Source organism: Bubalus kerabau, chromosome 12 (genome assembly GCF_029407905.1).
Source record: "Bubalus kerabau isolate K-KA32 ecotype Philippines breed swamp buffalo chromosome 12, PCC_UOA_SB_1v2, whole genome shotgun sequence".
In the NCBI taxonomy this organism is placed as follows: Eukaryota; Metazoa; Chordata; class Mammalia; order Artiodactyla; family Bovidae; genus Bubalus; species Bubalus kerabau.
Genome location: NC_073635.1, coordinates 25,254,093 through 25,275,142, shown reverse-complemented (window position 1 = coordinate 25,275,142; position 21,050 = coordinate 25,254,093). Strand labels below are relative to the sequence as shown.

The 21,050-nt window shown below is 36.6% G+C and overlaps 2 protein-coding genes across 11 annotated transcripts in view; one reads left to right on the top strand and one right to left on the bottom strand.

The window, feature by feature from the left end:
- The window catches only part of SUPT20H (SPT20 homolog, SAGA complex component), a 40,323-nt gene that overhangs the window by 3,632 nt on the left and 15,641 nt on the right, over nt 1–21,050 (bottom strand). For 6 of the 10 annotated variants that reach the window (XM_055542324.1, XM_055542323.1, XM_055542322.1 and 3 more), the window contains exons 11-23: nt 18,327–18,483; nt 18,178–18,234; nt 16,032–16,103; nt 15,596–15,753; nt 13,740–13,766; nt 13,190–13,222; nt 12,516–12,633; nt 11,816–11,918; nt 11,486–11,644; nt 9,471–9,777; nt 8,840–8,994; nt 6,081–6,136; nt 4,044–4,181 (exon numbers count right to left, since the gene is read on the bottom strand). In XM_055542324.1, the coding sequence (XP_055398299.1) occupies nt 4,044–4,181; nt 6,081–6,136; nt 8,840–8,994; nt 9,471–9,777; nt 11,486–11,644; nt 11,816–11,918; nt 12,516–12,633; nt 13,190–13,222; nt 13,740–13,766; nt 15,596–15,753; nt 16,032–16,103; nt 18,178–18,234; nt 18,327–18,483 (1,540 nt within the window). The remainder of the gene's footprint in view (nt 1–4,043; nt 4,182–6,080; nt 6,137–8,839; nt 8,995–9,470; nt 9,778–11,485; nt 11,645–11,815; nt 11,919–12,515; nt 12,634–13,189; nt 13,223–13,739; nt 13,767–15,595; nt 15,754–16,031; nt 16,104–18,177; nt 18,235–18,326; nt 18,484–21,050) is intronic. The other 4 variants (XM_055542329.1, XM_055542331.1, XM_055542330.1 and 1 more) reach the window with 2 other exon arrangements.
- On the top strand, nt 6,431–8,000 carry LOC129624805 (protein SPO16 homolog). Its single transcript, XM_055543107.1, has 2 exons — nt 6,431–6,445; nt 7,452–8,000. Exons 1-2 carry the CDS (start codon nt 6,431–6,433, stop codon nt 7,998–8,000), a joined length of 564 nt encoding a protein of 187 aa, XP_055399082.1.

Below are 21,050 nucleotides of genomic sequence, written 5' to 3'. Positions count from 1 at the left end.
GAAGAAGGCTGAGCGCCGAAGAATTGATGCTTTTGAACTGTGTGGTGTTGGAGAAGACTCTTGAGAGTCCCTTGGACTGCAACGAGATCCAACCAGTCCATCCTAAAGGAGATCAGCCCTGGGATTTCTTTGGAAGGACTGATGCTAAAGCTGAAACTCCAATACATTGGCCACCTCAAGCGAAGAGTTGACTCATTGGAAAAGACTGACGCTGGGAGGGATTGGGGGCAGGGAGAGAAGGGGACGACAGAGGATGAGATGGCTGGATGGCATCACCAACTCAATGGACATGAGTCTGAGTGAACTCCGGGAGTTGGTGATGGACACGGAGGCCTAGAGTGCTGCAGTTCATGGGGTCGCAAAGAATCAGACATGACTGAGCGATTGAACTGAACTGGTTATTTGATGCTGTATTAATAATTACTAAGGCATCTAGAAAGCTTCATCAGAACTATCTTTTTTTGAGGTATAGCTGATTTGCAATACTGTGTTAGTTTCAGGTGTACAGCAAAGTAACTCAGTGGCTGCACCAATTTACATTCCCAACAACAGTGCACAAAGGCTCTCTTTTCTCCACACCCTCTCCAGCATTATTTGTAGACTTTTTGATGATGAACATTCTGATTGATGTAAAGTGATACCTCATTGTGGTTTTGATTTGCATTTCTCTAATCATTAGCAATGTTAAGAGCATCTTTTCATCTGCCTGTTGGTCACCTGTGCAGCTTTGTTGTACATACGTCTATTTAGGTCTGCCCATTTTTTGATAGGGCTGCTTTTTTTTTTGATATTGCTTCTATAAAGCTTCATCAAAACATTTTTTAAAAAGCTTAAAACACTCTTTGAACACAATACTAGTTTCTAGTGAGCACATTAGATCAAGAAAAGGAAACAGACAGACAGATTATAAAGGGAAAAAACCCATTCTTATTTGCAAATGGCAGGACTATTACTGGAAAAAAAAAAATCCCTAAGCAATCTACAGAAAAAACAGAATAAGTGAGGTCAGTAAGATCACAGAACACAAGGTCAATACCAATTGTGCATACTAGTGATATACATGTAGAAGATGAAAAACAGTACCATTAACAGTCCCCCGCCCTCCCCGCCAAATGGATACAGCACAAAAACAAAACTTAGGTGTAAGTCTATAATACACATACAGGACTTGCATGCTGAAAACTAGCTGATTTTAGCCTAGAGACATACCATATTCATGGACTAGAAAACTCACATAAACATGGCAAACCTCTCCCAAGATGACCTATAGGTTTAAACTCAATTCCTTTAAAAATCCCAGCAAGGTTTTTTTGTAGATATAGACAAGGTGATTCTAAAATTTACAAGGAAAAGCAAAGGATCTAGAATAGCTAAACAATTTTGAAAAAGAAGAACACAAGAGGATTTTCCCTTTGATTTTAAGATTTACTATGACCTCTGACAAAGGTGCAAAAGTAATTCAACTGAGAAGGATGGCTGTTATAACAAATGGCGCTGGAGCAAATGGCCAACAGTTTCCCCCCATAAATGAACCCGGACCAATGTCTCACACCTTATACAAAATTAACTGAAAATGGATCATAGATTTATTTAAAATGGATTATTTTGGGCAGAGAAGCCAGAGAGGAGTTCTTAACACTTCACACCTAAAGAATAATTCACTAAAAAAAAAAAAAAGTAACTCAGACTTTCATCAAAAGTGGAAGCAACCCAAATGTCCATCAATGGATTAATGGATAAACAATGTGATATATAAATCAAATACTACTCAGTCTTAGAAGGGAAATTCTGACACACACTACAACATGGATGAACCTTTTGGATATTATGCTAAATGAAATAGGTCAGTCACAAACAGACAAATATTGTAAAATTGCACCTATGAGGTGCCTGAAGTAGTCAAACCCATAGAAACAAAAAGTAGGCTAGGAGGAGGGGGAAATAGGGAATTCCTTAATGGGTATACCATTTTAGTTTTGCAAGATGAGAGAGTTCTGGAGATTAGTTGCACAACAATAAGAATATATCTAACACTACCAAAGCGCACACTTAGAAATGGGTAGGATGGTGAATTCTGTATTACAGGTATTTTACCACAATTTTGTAAAGCAAAGTACAAATCAAGAATTTTTTATCGAGCTAAGTAATCCTTCATGTGTTAATAAAACCAGTTGTTGTTTTTTTTTGACTTAGTTCTTAGCTTCTTTTGACTTAGTTCTCTTTTTTTTTTAAAGAACTTTTTATTTTGTATTGGGGTACAGCCAGTGAACAATCCTATGACAGTTTCAAGTGAACAGCAATGGGACTCAGCCATACATATACATGTGTCCAAAAAATAAATAGTTTTAAGTACACCGTTCTTGAGAAATCTAATAGGGGATGAGCATTATCCAACCAAGACTTGACTGGGCAATCTTTGGCAGAAGGACTGATGGTGAACATTTCATATGTTTAATAGTGAGCTAACCTGACCTGCCTCTTGAGAAACCTGTATGCAGGTCAGGAAGCAACAGTTAGAACTGGACATGGAACAACAGACTGGTTCCAAATAGGAAAAGGAGTACATCAAAGCTATATATTGTCACCCTGCTTATTTAACTTATATGCAGAGTACATCATGAGAAATGCTGGGCTGCACGAAGCACAAGCTGGAATCAAGATTGCTGGGAGAAATATCAATAACCTCAGATATGCAGATGACACCACCCTTATGGCAGAAAGCAAAGAACTAAAGAGCCTCTTGATGAAAGTGAAAGAGGAGAGTGAAAAAGTTGGCTTAAAGCTCAACATTCAGAAAACAAAGATCATGGCATCCGGTCCCATCACTTCATGGCAAATAGATGGGCAAACAGTGGAAACAGTGGCTGACTTTATTTCTCTGGGTTGCAAAATCATTGCAGATGGTGATTGCAGCCATGAAATTAAAAGACGCTTGCCCTTGGAAGGAAAGTTATGACCAACCTAGACAGCATATTAAAAAGTGGAGATATTACTTGGCCAACAAAGGTCCGTCTAGTCAAGGCTAGGTTTTTCCAGTGGTCATGTATGGATGTGAGAGTTGGACTGTGAAGAATGCTGAGAGTCGAAGAATTGATGCTTTTGAACTGTGGTGTTGGAGAAGACTCGAGAGTCCCTTGGACTGCAAGGAGATCCAACCAGTCCATCCTAAAGGAGATCAGTCCTGGGTGTTCATTGGAGGGACTGATGTTGAAGCTGAAACTCCAATACTTTGGCCACCTCATGCGGAGAACTGACTCATTTGAAAAGACCCTGATGCTGGGAAAGATTAAGGGCAGGAGAAGAAGGGGACAACAGAGGATGAGATGGCTGGATGGCATCACCAACACAATGGACATGGGTTTGGATGGACTCCAGCAGTTGGTGATAGACAGGGAGGCCTGGTGTGCTGCAGTTCATGGGGTTGCAAACAGACAGACACGACTGAGCGACTGAACCGAACTGAAAGGAAATGTTGGAGGTGGGACTCAGGAATCAGTATTTTTTTAGCTTTCCAGATGACTCCAAAGTGCAGCAAATGTTCAGAAAACCCTGAACATTTTAAAAGTAAAGTTCCTTTTACTACTTTACTGCAGTTCTTATTCAATTTCTCTTTGGCAATATACAGAGTATTCGTTTTTGTCTATTTTCTGTTTTAAGGTTCACAATAAAAAGAATTTCTCTATTCTAACAGAAACAATATACTATAAACAGAAAGATGATGATGGGGTGGAAAATACATGGCCTATTATAGAGGCAGAAAGACCTGGACATGAATCCCTACTCTGCCACTCTGTTGTTGTGAGCAAGTTGGTCACTTGAATCTATTTCAGACTATGCAAGATGGAAGCGACATCAACTGTTCAGGATGCCTGTTGTGAGAATTAGAAATAGGCCTTGATAACTGATAGCTACTACTGTTAATAAAGAAAGGACAGCATATGAAAAGTTTGTTCAAACAGTCTAAAAACACTTGAAATAGGCCTGAAACATACCAAAAAAAGATATATTTCTATGATATCATATGGAAGGTAGAAAGGACATACCTGCTCCCCAGGCTGTTGAGGACTAGAAGTTGTGGGTCGCTGGGGCTGCTGAGGCTGCTGTGGTGTAAACTGGGAGAGCTGCTGCTGCTGCTGCTGCTGCTGCTGCAGAGTGTTAAAAATGAGCGAGCCGCCTGGAAGCTATTAAGAATTTGAGCAAGAAATAATTAGGCAATTTCGGATTGTTTAAATTTCCTTATTCTACAAATGTTTCTGGGGCATTCCCTATCCGTCAGGTATTCTTCCAGGGATGAGGAAAACGAAGTCAACAAAACTGAAAACAAAACAAACTCCCTGCTCTTTAAAAAAAAGGGACAATCTCTTTAAATACAATTTTCAAGTGCTATTACTCTGGCTCTCAAATACATTAGTAATCTCAAACATAAATCTTTCTGCTTCAAGTTAATACTTAGCTGTCTAAATAAACATACTGCTTTGGCTTAACTGTTTATACATCAACACAAAACAGCACTAAATGCATTTGCAAGTATAAAAAAAAAGCCAGTGATAAGGAGGGATATATGTTAAAAATCTCATTTCCCTAAATGTGGTCTAGCTTTGCCCAAATCCAGAGGTGCATGGGTTTTTATATAACATAGCCAGGAAGTCCAAAGCTGAAAAGAAAATGCATTAGATGCCCATATTTAGTTTGGAGACATTACAAACTCTGTCATTATGAATCTAAATTAATAATAAAAAAATGTTTTTACAAGAAGCATTCAGAAAATTCCACATTAAACACGAAAACTATGCATTCCAAATGCATCAGAAAACAAATGTTTTTCCATTTTATTCTATAGAGGTTTAAGTTTAAAGCACTTTGAAGTTTTGGGGCAAAGTCCAAGCAAATACCAAGTGAGAAACTCTTAGATCTGTACAGTCAAAAAAGAGGTGTCTAGCGTCAAAAGCTCTACACCCAGCAGAGCTCATTGTTAGGTAAATCTGGACAAAGCACAGGTCAAGTGTTTCCTTCTCAATAAGTTAGATAATAAAAATGTAGCAGAATATAATTTGTAAGGAGGTTTTTGCCCTTATTATCAGTGCTATTAAGGAATGCCACTACTCTTAACACTGAGCTTGATCCCTACAGAAATCCCTACAGCAACGCAGGAAAGCAGCTAAACAAGCTATCCCAATGTGTCCATATTGTAAGTGGATTATTCTGCGATGCGTATGTAAATACTGACACTGTCTGCATACTGTACAGGAAGTAAGTTTAGTTCTAAATGTATTTCCTGATTTATTATTTCTGAATATCAGGTTGGATGGATGTGATTATTATTTTCCAATAATCCCTAGCTCTGCCATTCTGTGTCTCCAAATCTTTATTTTCATGTCTACCTTTTCTAACAATTCTCTGTAGACAATCTCATCCATTTCCAACCTACTAGGCTTAACACTGAACGCGATCCTTAAAGGACCAACCACAGCCCAGAATACTCTCAATTCACAACATGTACTAAATATTCTCTACCTACTTTTTCTCTTTATATGTTAATACTGAGAAAATGTATAAGAAAAGTCTCATCACTCGACACAAACTGTAACCTAAAGGACATTTACTGCATGACTATTTAATAGCGATTGAACAGTCACCTGCCTGGCACTGTGCTATTAAGTCATATTCTCCTCAGGAAAAGAACACACATACCTTCTCTAAAAAGCTTCTATTCATGTATAAAATCTATTGTAAGCAAACAGCAATACTTATGTATATACACAAAAAATCTGTTACAGAACAATTAGTTTCTAAGTGTATTTGCCGCTACTACTGCAGGCAAGTTATTCTTCTGGGCAGCTGTGAACTCTCCCCTCTGGAAAGAGTTCTTCACTTGGCAGGGCTGTCATAGCCAACAGAAGTGTGGTACATGGGTACCAATTTTTTCCTGCTTATCCACTTAATCATACTTTTAGATGATTCTCAACAACCTCAGAACTTCAAATGCTAAAATGTGCAAACATACATGGTTAAAAAATAAAAAGCACTATAAGAAACTTAAACAAACAAACAAACTATCAAAAGCAGTGTTTCAGGTTTACCTGGAGTAGATTTAAGGGCCTGAGACTTGAAGTATTTTTTAAACCAAATGGAACACCTATTAAATAAAACTCATGGTTAAAACAGGAAATTAAAACTTTATTATATTTGGAGGTACTTTATACTTTAGCATATAAAAATACAACATTTTAAGTACTCTCTGCACAGATGTGCTTATTTTCTATACTTTAAAATTTTCTTAAAACCAGCTCTCCAATTTCATCACTATTTGTTGATAACGAGATCTTATTCAAAGATGTGAAGCACCAGATGTACCTTATATTCTGTATTTCAGAAACTGAGACTTCTTTATAACTACTTAAACTACTGGCTGGAAAAGTAATCTAGCAGCATGCAGACACCACAGGTACGGTAAGACTATCACTACTGTGCAAACACATTTCACATATTGGTATCTTACTTATATTTCTCAGTGCCAAACAGTATGTGGGAACAATCCTGTCTCTGAGAACCAGTGTGCTTCGTGCTATTTCTTAAAGTGCAAATGCTAATATTAATAATGCTGAAGAACACCGGATTTTGTGTGTAAGGATCAAGCTGAAAGTCAGGAAACAATGCTTTGTTAATTCTGAACTTATTCCCCCAAATTTGTGACACAACACAGAGCAAATCCTAAAGCAGGCGCTGGCAAACTTGTCCAGTAGGCTTTGTGGGCCACGGAGACTCTGTCCCTTATTGTTCCTCGTATGTTTAAGAAAACAAACCTTAAAAAATGTAAAACTACTCTTAGCTTGAACTGTGTGTTACAGTTTGCTGATGGCAGTCTTCAAGGATGTATATATCTTCCTCACTAAATATACCAATTTGAACTCTAGTTTAAAAGGTAACTAGTCCTCTAAGCAGGTAATTATATTTAAAAAAGATAAAGGGTAGATAACGCACAAAAGACAGTATGAAAGGCTTGTCTGAAAAATGGAAAAAAAATGTGACAATATGGATAGCCTCTCCAGGAATTCTCATTAAAAAAAAAAAAAGATAACTCCCTTTAAGGGTAGATGACATCTGGGTAATGCTTTATAGCTTACTAAGGGCACTTCCATATCACTTCATTTATTTTCTTGTAGGTAACAACTTAAGTTAGCTACTTTTACTCCGGCTTTAGAACAGAGGAAACTGAGGTTGAGGGGGAACAATTAAGTTACTTCTTCCAGGCCCTACAGTAAGCATTTGGAGCTACCAGTAATTAGAAGAATTATATGTAAATGTAATATCCCAAATTCAACACTGATTCCATTTTCCAGGGCTCCTACCACTAAAGCATACTTATACACAGTAAAATAAGAATATCAGCTAGAATTAGAAAATCACAGCAATATATTGTTGGCACCACCAGAAGCTGATTTGATCCAAAGAGATGGCTGAAAGTTGATGGAAAAGAAAAAATAAAATGGACAACCACCATTATTATTAGCTCATCTCTTAAGAGTTATGAAGTTGCAGCTGCCCTAGAAAATCAAAGCCACAAGGTTCGGTATTCAGATTCAGTGGAAAATGGATCAATTATATTTTCTCTTTCTGGAGTTGCATTTTTATTGATGGATGCTAGAGAATGCTTTATGTCTGCTGAAGAAACATTTCTAGCCAAAATTGAGAAGTTTATTAACATTCACCAAAATAGTTTTTTGGTTCTGTCTGCTGCCCTGCATGGACCTGAAGAATGGAAACTGATGTTCAGGATTCAGCAGAGATTCCTGGGTAGTAACTTACAGATACTTCCAGCACACAACACAGTAAATACGATTAAGCTTATGTGCACCGTAGCTAAGATCACCTCCAAATCATACATAGATAGCACCTGCTACAGAATGATAACAACTAAAGCTTACATCACTGAGCAAAGTCCTGTGTGGAAAACACTTCAAAAGATAAAACTGAGTAGTGATGCATTTAACCCAAATTAGATTATTAACTATAAATGTTTAATTTAAACATGTTTAAATTATATTCTTTGGGTTCTCTTTCTCCTACTCATAGAAAGTTTCTCGTAACTCTAAGTCAGTTCTTCTTACTATGCTGAGTTTGTTTTTCTGTTCATCTTTTTTTTCTGAGTAAGAAATGAGACTGTTCTACGATACATTCTCCTAAAGAACTTTAAAAGTAGCACAAGTTGTTACAACATTTCCCCAGTACATGTAATTACATTACTACAACTACCACAATGAACTACTACTAATGATGGGGACAGCAGTCCTTTTTGAATGTTTATCACGTCTCAGGCATAAACACCTCATCTGTATTTATCCATTTAATCTTCACAACTGTGAGGTAAAGTATTATTATTCTTATTTTATTTATGAGGAAAATGAGGCCCAAAGGTAACTTTGCTGTGATTATGCAGTTACAGTAAGTCGCACAAGAAGGATTCAATCCAGGCAGTCCGGCTTCAGAACTGAGGCTTTTCAATGTCATGCTATGTTGCTTTTCTTGCTTACATGTTTTCAAAATATGTTTCTTTTACCTGGAGCAGGACTACACTGGTAACCATCAGTTTCTTTTATAATAATGTTTGGAAGTCAAAGATAAAATCTGCAGAGACTTACAGGCTTAAAGTTTCTTCAGAGAATTTGACAGCCAGATGGTTTTTAATTCAAATATCAGAATTTTACAAGCTTTTGATAAGAAATATATTCAACATAATATTTCATTTAAAAAGGATGTTAAATGTTTATCACTTAAATGACATTTTAACATAAGCATGGAGTATAATTTTGTTAGAGATTATTATTTCCAATATTCTGACCTGCTTGAGAGGCTGTCTGCATTGCACCCGGCAATGCATTTGGTAGCAGACCTCCTGAGGGTAGAAGGCCACTCAGGTTTATTCCTGCAGGAGTTATGGCACCAGTGTTACAGCCCAGCATAGGGTTTGAACCACTCATCAAAGCTTGAGCTCCACTGCAGGAGAATAAGACAAAGCATTAGGCTAGTGCTGTCAAGGAAAAATCAGCTACATAAATCCTTGGATTAAAAAACAAACTGCTCCACAAACACAGATATTTCGGTCTTAAATATAAACAGCGAGGTTGGCAAAAATTAAGTACTATGTATCTACCAAGGTTTAAAATATTATCTGGTAGAGTAACATACTCATCAATGGATTAAAAGATGATAACACAGGATAAACAGGAAAAATCTAAGCTGCTGTTAACGTGAAATCAGTAGTACCACCTTAGTGCCTATAATGGATGTATGACTACCTAAAATTCAAACATACTTGTTGAGATAAATTCTAGTTACGCAGAAACCTTTTTTTTTTTCAGTTTATATACAAACTGTTTTTAATTTCACAAATAATTTCTTTAGATTGGTGAGATTATCTTAAAAAAAAAAAAAAAAAAAAAAAAAAAATCAGGGCTTCAATGCAAACTTACCAAACAGAGCCCACTACATTGATGAAGTTAAGTCCAGCAGAGTTTGCCATGACCTGGGTGGCTGTGGTTCCTGTAGTTATAGATGTTACCATGGTGGAAAGAGGAATGGTCGTTACAGGCATTGCCTGGCTCAGAGACTTTTGCTGCTGAGCAAACTGAGTTAACAAAGTGGGCTGAGGGGTGAAGCCTGAATCTTGGGGAGTAGGGATAGCTGAAGGGGTAATAGGAGTTGAGCTCTGAGCATCAGGAGGGTGTGGGGTCGATGAAGGGGTTGGTGTAGGAGTAGATGGCTTAGGAGTTCCAGATCCTGCTCATTGAGAAAAATAAAAATTGCTAGTTTGTTATAAATGGCCAGTCCTTTTTCAAATAAGGTTAATGGAATCTTATTTAGCACTGACAGTCTGTTCCAGTTTTTTTTTTTTTTTTTTTAAAGCAGTTAACTGCAAGTGTTAATTTCTACACATGATACTGAGTGTTGCTACACTCAATTACAATTAAGGATGCAGTATATCACCTACAAATGCCATCAGAGATGCTATTACAGTAACAGTAAAAATATACATTCGTATTCTATCACAAAACCCATTTAAAAGTTAGTTTCCTACCATGCTATCTTTGGCCTAAAAACTTTAAAAGGAATTCAAATTAATTTTTGTTATTTACGATTTCACTAATTTAGGACATCACTTAGAAATATTGCTTATTTTCTGTTAACAGTCTGAGATAAAAGTCTGAACATATTTAATAAATTACATACAGTTAACCATCGTATTTGGCACCTAAATATACATATTTAATTCCTAACACATCAAGTTTACCCTGACAGACAAATTTTACAAAACACAGTAATAAAGCAAGTATTTGATAGATAATACTGCATCTTTAACAGTAACTGTGTACTTCGGTTTAAATGTAGAATGTATAGAAAATCTGTTGTGAATGAAATATGCAGTTTATCAACTTTAAAAAAAATAAAAAATAAAAAAATAAAAAAACAAAACCAGAAAAATAAAACCAAAAGCTCTTGAGGTGTTTTCTTTTTTAGCTTTCATGTCCTGCAGAAAGAAAGGAAAGAAATGTGAATGTCCAGAAGCTGTCACTCAACCCTTACTTAAAGTAACAACTGTGTGCAGTAGATTAACATAATAATCCATACCCACAACATAAGAAGTGTGAATAAGACTTTCAGGAAATTTATAAATTTTTTCTTTGTGCAAAACAAGAAGGCAGAAAAATTACACCTTTTGAGCTATCAAGATGAAGATGTTTACATCTAATGCAAAGACCACCCTGTCACTGTGCAGTGTACTAAAACTTTCAGCACATATTAGTCATTTATTAAAAAATCTAAAAAACTGGAATGCTTTTTTTATTTGCAAGTTGGTACCTAAATATCTCAGATATTTGTTAATTTGAAGAAATTCAAACTAATGCTAAAATCCTTGAGCAATTATTCTTGATGTTTAAAAAAAAGTCTTCAGTAGTAAAAACTACATTTTATTATCTTCAGAATGCTTTATGATCATCCCACATTTTAGTAACTGACAGCAATTAATGAGAGTGTACGGGTATTATTTAAAAAACTAGCTTTCAGTTTACTTCTTACATTTACGAAGACAGGACTGCAGCAACAACTCATATGACATTTTTTTCCGTATCAGCTGCATAGTTTACATAAAATGTAAAATGTCCTAAGGTACACTGGTATAAAAAATAATTTGGAATCTTACTGCTACATTTAGCTATCAGATTATTTTTTTCAGGAGATGTGTAGGTTGCAAGTCTATAAGAAAAGTATACACAAGCTGCATACATAAATACAGAAAAACAAATACAATTACAATAAACACATAATACATACAGTCAACAAGAGATCTGCCTGAAGCTTCTTAAAACTTGAACATTTTGGGTAGACAGTACATTCAGATTTCACTATTTCACTGGAAGAACTATCTTAAGAAACACTAATGCAAAAGCTTATGAAGAGTTAATCAAGAATTTAAGTTACAACTTACTTTGTGATGAACTGGCAGGTGACAGGGCAGCTGGAGAAAGCATGCTAACTTGATTAAGATCCATGGATGACTTCCGAGAAAGACTTGGTGGCTTAGAAGCAGGAGGAGGAGTTGGAGATTTAAGAAAGCTGCTGGCCTGTTGTGGTGTAAAATAGTTACCTAGGGAAAAAAATATAGAAGTTATTTGCTAGGTTTACAATTTAGGATTTGATGAATTCTGCTATTTCTTAGATTTACAATTAAAAATTCTGAGCAAATCAAAATATGAATAAATGGACTATGATCATCTGTTTCTTACTCTAGATTATAGAAAATTAAGGAATGCAATACCTGAGGAACTATTTCCTGAGGCTGAGGGAAGTTTGATGGGTGGAGGTCGATGTTTCACTCCCTTCCCCAGTACTGAAGACTGAACTGACACGGTCTCAGGCTGCTGAGAGACAATGATATTAAGCATACTCATTAAAATGATGTCAAATCAGAAATTCACAAATTCAAAACACTGTAACTTATGGATGAAAACACAGTTTAAAAAGATTAGGTATTACACATATTTCAAAAGACTGCACCTTCACAAAGGGAGAAATATTTCTGAGTAAAAAGGTGAAGAGTTTGAAGGAGAAGAGCAGAGTAAGATGACAGCAAAGCTTCACCCTTAAATCTTCCCCAGAAAAATGACAGCTGTAGAAGCCAGGCAGGTGATCAGTATACACAGATGTTCATTACGCTTTTTGTTTTATACCTCTGTGTACATTTGAAAATTTCCATTATATAAAGTTAAATAATGAAAAGAAAATTAAAGTTAAAAGTAAATACAAAACTAAACAATGGACATGAGTTTGAACACATTCCAGGAGATGGTAAAGGACAGGGAAGCCTGGTGTGCTGCAGTTCATAGGGTTGTAGTTAGACATGACTTAGCGACTGGATGGCAACAATCCCTCAAAAACTAGTCCTTAATATTTCTCAGATTCCTTGAGAACAATCAGGCAGGAAAAAGTAATAGCACAAAAAAGTTAACCAAACACACTTCTGTTTCTTTCCCTGGAGAAAGCTGACTCAAGCTGGCTGAGCCGCTGGAGCTATGCGACATCTTCACTGGACATTTGGCTTCATTCTGGACCAATTCCTGGTACTGATTGACTACTCTGAAATATTAGGGGGAAAACAAGCCATGATTAGCTAACTCTATTTTAAACATAAATTTATTACATAGGAAATGAATAACTTAATGAAAAAAGTTCTATGAAAAATAACACAAAAATTAAAATATAGACAATTTATCTTTGATAAAAGCACAGTCTTTTAATATTTTCAATAACAAGCTAAAGCTGAAAACATTTTGCTAATTAACAATTTAAAAGATCCTTTCAGTATCTTGTCTCTAATATAAAATTACAGGGATTATTCCACCAATAAGCAGCCAAAAGAATTAACCATTGACTCTGACTTATATTCTGATTAAAGTACTACCGAAAACTCATTTTCCTTAGCTAATATAGATATATCTAAGTTTAATTTAAAATAAAGCTGTATTTTAAACATTATCCTTTTGTTACTTTCTTAATTCTATTTAAAACTCCTAGGAATACCTAAGATATAATTAAAATCAAAGCTTTGACTCCTAACGGAGTATTCTCTATCCTACAAGAGTAAAGTTTATCATACCTATCCAATCAAAAATAAAGATGCAAATATTTTTACCTCTCAGCATCAGTCTTTGATCCAATAACGAACCTAAATTGTTTTTTAAGAAAAGAGAAAAGTATTAAATAGACTTGTTTTAAGGAGCCCTGAGATTACTTTTGAAGTCTTTTAGTCATTTTAAATATAGAATTAAAATCTATTAAGATATCATGAAAAAAATATTGAAAACACATTAAAAAATATTAAATGATGATCGAGTCTTGCATGCATTACAAAATAATTCTGTGAATAAATTGGTTGATTTAATTTAAGGGAGATTTATTTCGGGCTGAAAGTTGCTAAGTGCTACACACCCTTACAAGTGTCTGTCCTACAGCAAAATTCACTGAACTACCTTGTGCAAGGCCTGTGGCCTTCCTCTCGCTTTACACTTTTGATTTTGGAAGTCACTATTAATGTTTACATAGCAGGACCTTAGAGTACATTTTGACAAAGAAGAGTTTATCACCAACTCAAATAAAGTCTTTACCGACTCTTTTAAAAGGATTTGACATTTATATGATTTCTTAACAGATTAAAATAGTGAGTTTGTTTATTTTTTAATTACCAATTTGAATGATCATCTGTGGAGAAGCTGAAATATAAAATGTAAAAAAAAAAAAGAAGAAGAAAAAACTTGTTAATGCAGCTCAAACTTTAACTTCATAGCTATTAAATCAAGTAATTTATGAATATGGGAGAATGACTGGAAGGTAATAAGCCATGGAGCATTTCTGCAGCAGTATCATAAAGCAAAAGGCAAAAAATTCAATTCTCTAATTATCAAACAAATATATAATCAGTTGGTTTTCTGAACCAGTTTTTTTTTAAATGAGAGATCATATGTCATTTCACTGTGTTTCAGAAAAGTTAGTAACTATTTAAAATGACCAACATGTGTTTCTAAAGGGAAGACTTAAAAAAAATATGGCTAATCAAAATATCTGGTCTTTCTACTAAGTATAAACAAAAGAGTAGCTGAGGATCCCCTGACTGCTACTGTTTTCTCCTAGTAACTTTTATTCAGGTATTGGTGAGGTTATTCTTTAAAATCCATCTTTCTGCTCTAATTTCAACTCGTATTTTGTTATGATTTAACATAGAGCTGGCCCTTGCTTTTTTTTTCCGCTCAGGTTCTCTTTTTCCTTCTTTTCAAAACAGCATCAACTTGACTAAAAGAAGAGAACTAATAATAAAACACGAAAACAAAACTAAATACTGGGTACCTTGTAGTAAACATATGCAACCCGTAAGTTTAGGAAGCTCAACTACAGTTGGCCCTCTGTATCTGTGGAGTCTGTATTCTCAGATTCAACCACCACGGAGTGAAAATATTTGGGGGGTGGGGGACAGAAATATTCCAGAAAGTTCTGAAAAGTAAAACTTGAAGTTGCTATGGGCTGGCAATTATTTACACAACATTTAAGTTGAATTTACTACTTATTTACATGGCATTTACATTGTATTAGGTATTGTAACCTAGAGTATGTGGGAGGATATGCGTAAGTTGCAAATATGTACTATTTTGATGTAAGAGACATGACCATCTGCAGATTTTGGTACCGAAGGGGTCATGGGATCAGTGCCCTGCAGATAATGAGGAACAACTTTATACTTATTGCTTTCTATTGTTTTTGGCCACACCGCGCAGCATGCAGGATCCTGGTTCCATCACCAGGGATCAAATCTCTGGCCCTTCAGTGGTAGCGTGGAGTCTTCTCCACTGGACTGCAGGAAGTCCCATGTAAATATATTTCTAGAGCCAGTAACTACATGAAGCACTGAGTCTGTGTCCTTACAGGCAGTGCTGAAATATCAAGCATTTTAAACAGCTTTTACAGTTACAGTAACCTTGCTTCCCATTTAAAACCAATTATTGCCAGAAGCACTTTATGCTCACAGAGGTTAAAGTCATAAGTGAAAGTGCAAGTGTTAGTCACTCCATCATGTCTGACTCTTTGCAACCCCATGGATTGTAGCCACCAGGCTCCTCTGTCCATGGAATTCTCCAGGCAAGAAAACTGGCATGGGTTGCTATTCCCTTCTCCAGGGACTTTTCCCTACTCAGGTCGAACCCAGGTCTCCTGCACTGCAGGTGGGTTCTTTACTGTCTGAGTTACCAGGGAAGCCCCCCAAAGTCATAAGTGGCAGCATATAAATATACCAAAAGGAACAGCACAGGCATAGATTTTATAGCAAATATAAAAATAATTAAGCATAGTTTTTAAAAAAAATATTACTATTTTAAAGAACTCTTGGACAACATGGTAACTACAATTTAAGTTTACTGAGGTCTGCTGCCAAATCTAACTGAAGTTAACTAACAAAAAAGGGAAATTTTTATTCATCAAAAGCTCATGAGTAGTCACTGAATAAACTCTTGATGGTTTACTTGGTCAAATACATGTATTGAACAGAACTCACTGGGATGGCGACATTGGACTGTCACTCTCCTCGTCTTCTTTACATGGCTGGATTTTACCATAGTAAAGTGGATCACCAAGTGACTGCAAAATGGTCAGCTTTGTTTTCTGATACTGATTACCAGCTTCACATTCAAATATATAATCATCTTTTACATCCTGAAAAAAAAGCATCCCAAATAAATACCCTCTTCCGAAAATACATCATCAGAATTAACCAGGAATAAACAACACACTAACTTATATCTAGCAATTAAGACACATGGAACATAGTCTGTAGACCTATTTAAAACTGTCTAAAAGAGCCTTCCTGGTGACTCAGTGACAAAGAATCCGCCTGCCATTCTTTAAAAACAGAAGGCGATCCCAAAGTAATAAATTCAGATCCCAGATTAGAAACGACATCAAAAGAAACGGAGCCTGCAACGGTTACTTACATGGGCTGGCCAGACTGTTGGTTGTGAGTCATCAGATTTGATAGATTTTTCTACTTTGGCATATTTTTCCACCTAAGCAACCAAATCAAGAGACATCAGATATAATGAAACCAATATTATGACCATAGACAAAAACCTAAGTAACTTAATACAATATGCTCTTTAGCACAAGAATTCTTGAATCACTAATAACACCAACTATTTATGCTTAAGTAGTTTCAAATTCTCCTGATGTACATTCAATTAGACAAACTGGTTTTACAATAAAACAAAATTAGGATCTCTTTTGCCATTAAACAAATGTAATAAACACAAATGCCTCTTCCTTTTACTCCATAAGTAGGTATCATATTTGTCTTTTAGGAAAACTGGGATGTCAGAGAGGTGAGTAGGACCAGGATCTTTTCTTTTGGCTGGGTCTTTACTGGAATTGTCACGTAACAGTGTGGACAAAACTAGAAAGAGATTATGCTATGCTATGCTAAGTCACTTCAGTCCTGTCTGACTCTGTGTGACCCCATAGACGGCAGCCTACCAGGCTCCCCCGTCCCTGGGATTCTCCAGGCAAGAACACTAGACTGGTTTGCCATTTCCTTCTCCAATGCATGAAAGTGAAAAGTGAAGTCGCTCAGTCACGTCCGACTCTTAGCGACCCCATGGACTGCAGCCTACTAGGCTCCTCCGTCCATGGGATTTTCCAGGCAAGAGTACTGGAGTGGGGTGCCATTGCCTTCTCCGAGAAAGAGACTAGGGAAGTTATATTAAAATTGGTAAAATTTTTGTAAATCTCCATTTTCTCGTCAAACTCAAACCACATTTTCCATGTATTTTCTACCAGACTCCATGAACTGAAAGTTCTTTTCTTTCTGGTAACCACGATTTTTAAGAGTAATAGACTCACTTGGGCATCTGGTAAAAATTCAGATTCCCATGTCCCTCCCCTGGAGACCTGACTCAGTAAGCTGGACTGAAGTGGGGCTTTAACTGGCATCCTAGATGTTTCAACTGATCAGTCAGACTGAGAAACTTTGTATTAGGGCTTTTCTACTCAGAGCAAGGTCTGCGGAACCCAGTACCATGCAACCTAAAAGCCTGTCAAGTACTGCAGGAGACCAGGCCCTAGCCCTGACTTGCTGAATTGGAATCTGCATTTTAATAAGCAACCCCACATGATTCTTATGTACATAAAGGTTTGGGAAGCACTGCTTTATATACCCAGACTGCCCTCTGAAGTCAATTCCTCCCTTTGGTATTTGCACCAAACATCTCTTCTCAGGCCATGTTCCTTGAGGGGTGTATAGATAGATACACACTGAAAGATAATGTGGCTTACTTTCTTGAGTTGTATATACAGTCGACTTCTAATGCTTTTGGCTTTGTGCTTTTGAAAATTTTTTTAAAATTACAGATAATAAGATTTACACATGTGCTAGCCTAGGAAGTATGCACAGAGCAAACATCTGTTAAAATAACTAACCACTTCTAGAGAGTTTAACGAATAATAAAAACAGGAGAAATAGGAAAATAAAAGAAATACGGGACCTCCTATCAAAAGATCTCTTTCTTTGCTCATTTATAGTTCACGTACATTATAGACCAGCAAAAAATACTACTCAAGGATGAGAACCTTGGCCACTGCTCCAATATTGTTAATTTTTAAATTTACCCAATGAGAAGTATTATCAGGAAATTATGACAAAATATTATGAAAAAAAATCAGAGGCATTTTATGCATATTATGTAATATGTACCATTTTTTTACACATTTGGAAATACCTTGCTTATTTTTCCTGCTCTAAATACAAATCTATATTAAGGAGTTACATACTTAGACAAGTAATATGAAAGACCAGCTTCTGAAAATGAGCAGTTGACTTAAGAAGTGTTTTTGCACAAACATGGAGAATGAACTAGTGGTTAAAACTAGGGGGAAAAAGGGGGTTATTATGGGATTATATAAAATCATGTGTGTGAAAATTTTGAAAACTATAAAGCACTATATAATTTAAAGAATCTTTCATTCAATAAAATTAAAAGAGAAAAGTAGCGGTAATAAGAATCTTCATTTTCCCAAAGTATAAGATACTATTAGTGAGATTTAGGAATCTTACATACGAAAATAAGTGCAATTCATGAACTGACTTACATCCACCTCAGAAGGTACAGCCAAATTACAGGGACTCCGTTTCCACATATCTACACACTAAAAAAATTAAAAACAGTATAAATAAATATACTTAAAATGCACAATAAGGCATTTGGTGTAATAAGCTTCATTTAAAAACATATACTTACATTTCCTGCTTTAGAAATTTTGAGGTCATAATGCTGACCTGCTTTTCTTTCCTTTCTTTTTTGTAAGAAATCAAGTAATTTTAGCTGAGGAGGAGGTGGACAATGAGACAGATCCTGTTGCCGATTCAGAGAGGACCTGGAATATCTCTTGAAACATCTGGAATATTAAGAGATTAGAATTATTGATACACCAAGCTAATAAAAGAAACTCAGAATAAATACGGTTTAAAAAATGTGTAATTAAACCACAAATATTTGTAGAACACTGTCACTTGCCAAGCAATGTTCCAGGCACTGGTGAAATAAAAATGAACACGACGAACACAATTCCTGCTCCCATGGAGCTGACAGTCAAGAGAAGACACATATACATTCACAAAGGAACAGGTCAGATCACTCCAGATAACAGTAGAGTACGAGTGAAAAGTAGGGTCCTGGGAGCAGTAAGTGACACTAGGGGAGGGCAGAAAGGACTCTGAAGAAAATGTGTGAGCCAAGACATGACAAGAAGAAACAACCTGTGGAAGGATCAGGGAATGAGTATTTGAAGCAGAGAATTTTAAAAGTTTCTGAGGCAGGAACAAAGCTGGCTTGTTTCAAAAAGGAAAAACATAGGTGGGACTAGAGCACCAGCAGGAAATGAGGTCAAAGAGCAAGGCAAGGGCCTTCCTTGCAGATGAATGATAACATAAAGTACACTGGGATGGTTTTAGAGGAATTTAAGCAAGTAGTGGCATGATCTGCTTTGAGGTTTTTAAAACATTACTTTGGTTTGCCTGCATGGTAAAGAGACCAAAAGGGAGCAAAGGTAAAGCAGTCAGACCGGGTAGGAAGGCGTTTATCACATAAGTCAAGATGAAGATGATAGTGGCTTGGTCTAAGGTACTGGCAGTGGGTGTGGAGAGATGTGGAAAGAGGTTCTAGGACACTTTATAGGACTGCTGATGGATTCTCTATGGACTTGTTTGACTATTTCCAAAGCTGTACCTTTTCCTCAGCATATATTACTTCAACAGTAAAACAGAGAATTTAGAAAATGGGTAGGTTATTTCAGCCCCTTCAAACTTGAAGATCCAAAGTGGACAATGAAACAGTCAAAGAGAACTTAATGATGAGCCAACTATAACTGCAATCTATATTAATATGCATTCTTTTACTTTATTGAGATGGCTAAAATATTCAAAGACAAGTTACTATGTTATAAAAAGGCATTTAGTTATAAACTGACTTCTAAAACTATTATCACTTTTCCCCAGATATGTAAAACAAATTACAAATTGATTTTTTTAAAGGTAATATTAACAAAAATTACACTGATATTAGGAAGGGATAAATTATTCTTTATTCTTATGCTCGTCTCTGCCCAGAATTTCTTTTTTGTGAACAGACACTGAATTTATAGGTTCAGTTCAGTTCAGTCACTCAGTCGTGTCTGACTCTTTGAGACCCCATGAATCGCAGCACGCCAGGCCTCCCTGTCCATCACCAATTCCTGGAGTTCACCCAGACTCACGTCCATCGAGTCCGTGATGCTATCCAGCCATCTCATCCTCTGTCGTCCCCTTCTCCTCCTGCACCTAATCCCTCCCACCATCAGAGTCTTTTCCAATGAATCAACTCTTTGCATGAGGTGGCCAAAGTACTGGAGTTTCAGCTTTAGCATCATTCCTTCCAAAGAAATCCCAGGGCTGATCTCCTTCAGAATGGACTGGTTGGATCTCCTTGCAGTCCAAGGGACTCTCAAGAGTCTTCTCCAACACCAGAGTTCAAAAGCATCAATTCTTCGGCGCTCAGCCTTCTTCACAGTCCAACTCTCACATCCATACATGACCACAGGAAAAACCAGAGCCTTGACTAGACGAACCTTTGTTGGCAAAGTAATGTCTCTGCTTTTGAATATGCTATCTAGGTTGGTCATAACTTTCCTTCCAAGGAGTAAGTGTCTTTTAATTTCATGGCTGCAGTCACCATCTGCAGTGATCTTGGAGCCCCCAAAAATAAAGTCTGACACTGTTTCCCCATCTATCTCCCATGAAGTGATGGGACTGGATGCCATGATCTTCGTTTTCTGAATGTTGAGCTTTAAGCCAACTTTTTCCCTCTCCACTTTCATCAAGATGCTCTTTAGTTCCTCTTCACTTTCTGCCATAAGGGTGGTGTCATCTGCATATCTGAGGTTATTGATACTTCTCCCAGCAATCTTGATTCCCGCTTGTGTTTCTTTCAGTCCAGCGTTTCTCATGATGTACTCTGCATAGACGTTAAATAAACAGGGTGACAATTATACAGCCTTGACGTACTCCTTTTCCTATTTGGAACCAGTCTGTTGTTCCATGTCCCGTTCTAACTGTTGCTTCCTGACCTGCATACACATTTCTCAAGAGGCAGATCAGGTGGTCTGGTATTCCCATCTCTTTCAGAATTTTCCACAGTTTATTGTGATCCACACAGTCAAAGGCTTTGGCAAAGTCAATAAAGCAGAAATAGATGTTTTTCTGAAACTCTCTTGCTTTTTTGATGATCCAGCAGATGTTGGCAATTTGATCTCTGGTTCCTCTGCCTTTTCTAAAACCACCTTGAACATTAGGAAGTTCACGGTTCACATATTGCTCAAGCCTGGCTTGGAGAATTTTGAGCATTACTTTACTAGCGTGTGAGATGAGTGCAATGGTGCGGTAGTTTGAGCATTCTTTGGCATTGCCTTTCTTTGGGATTGGGATGAAA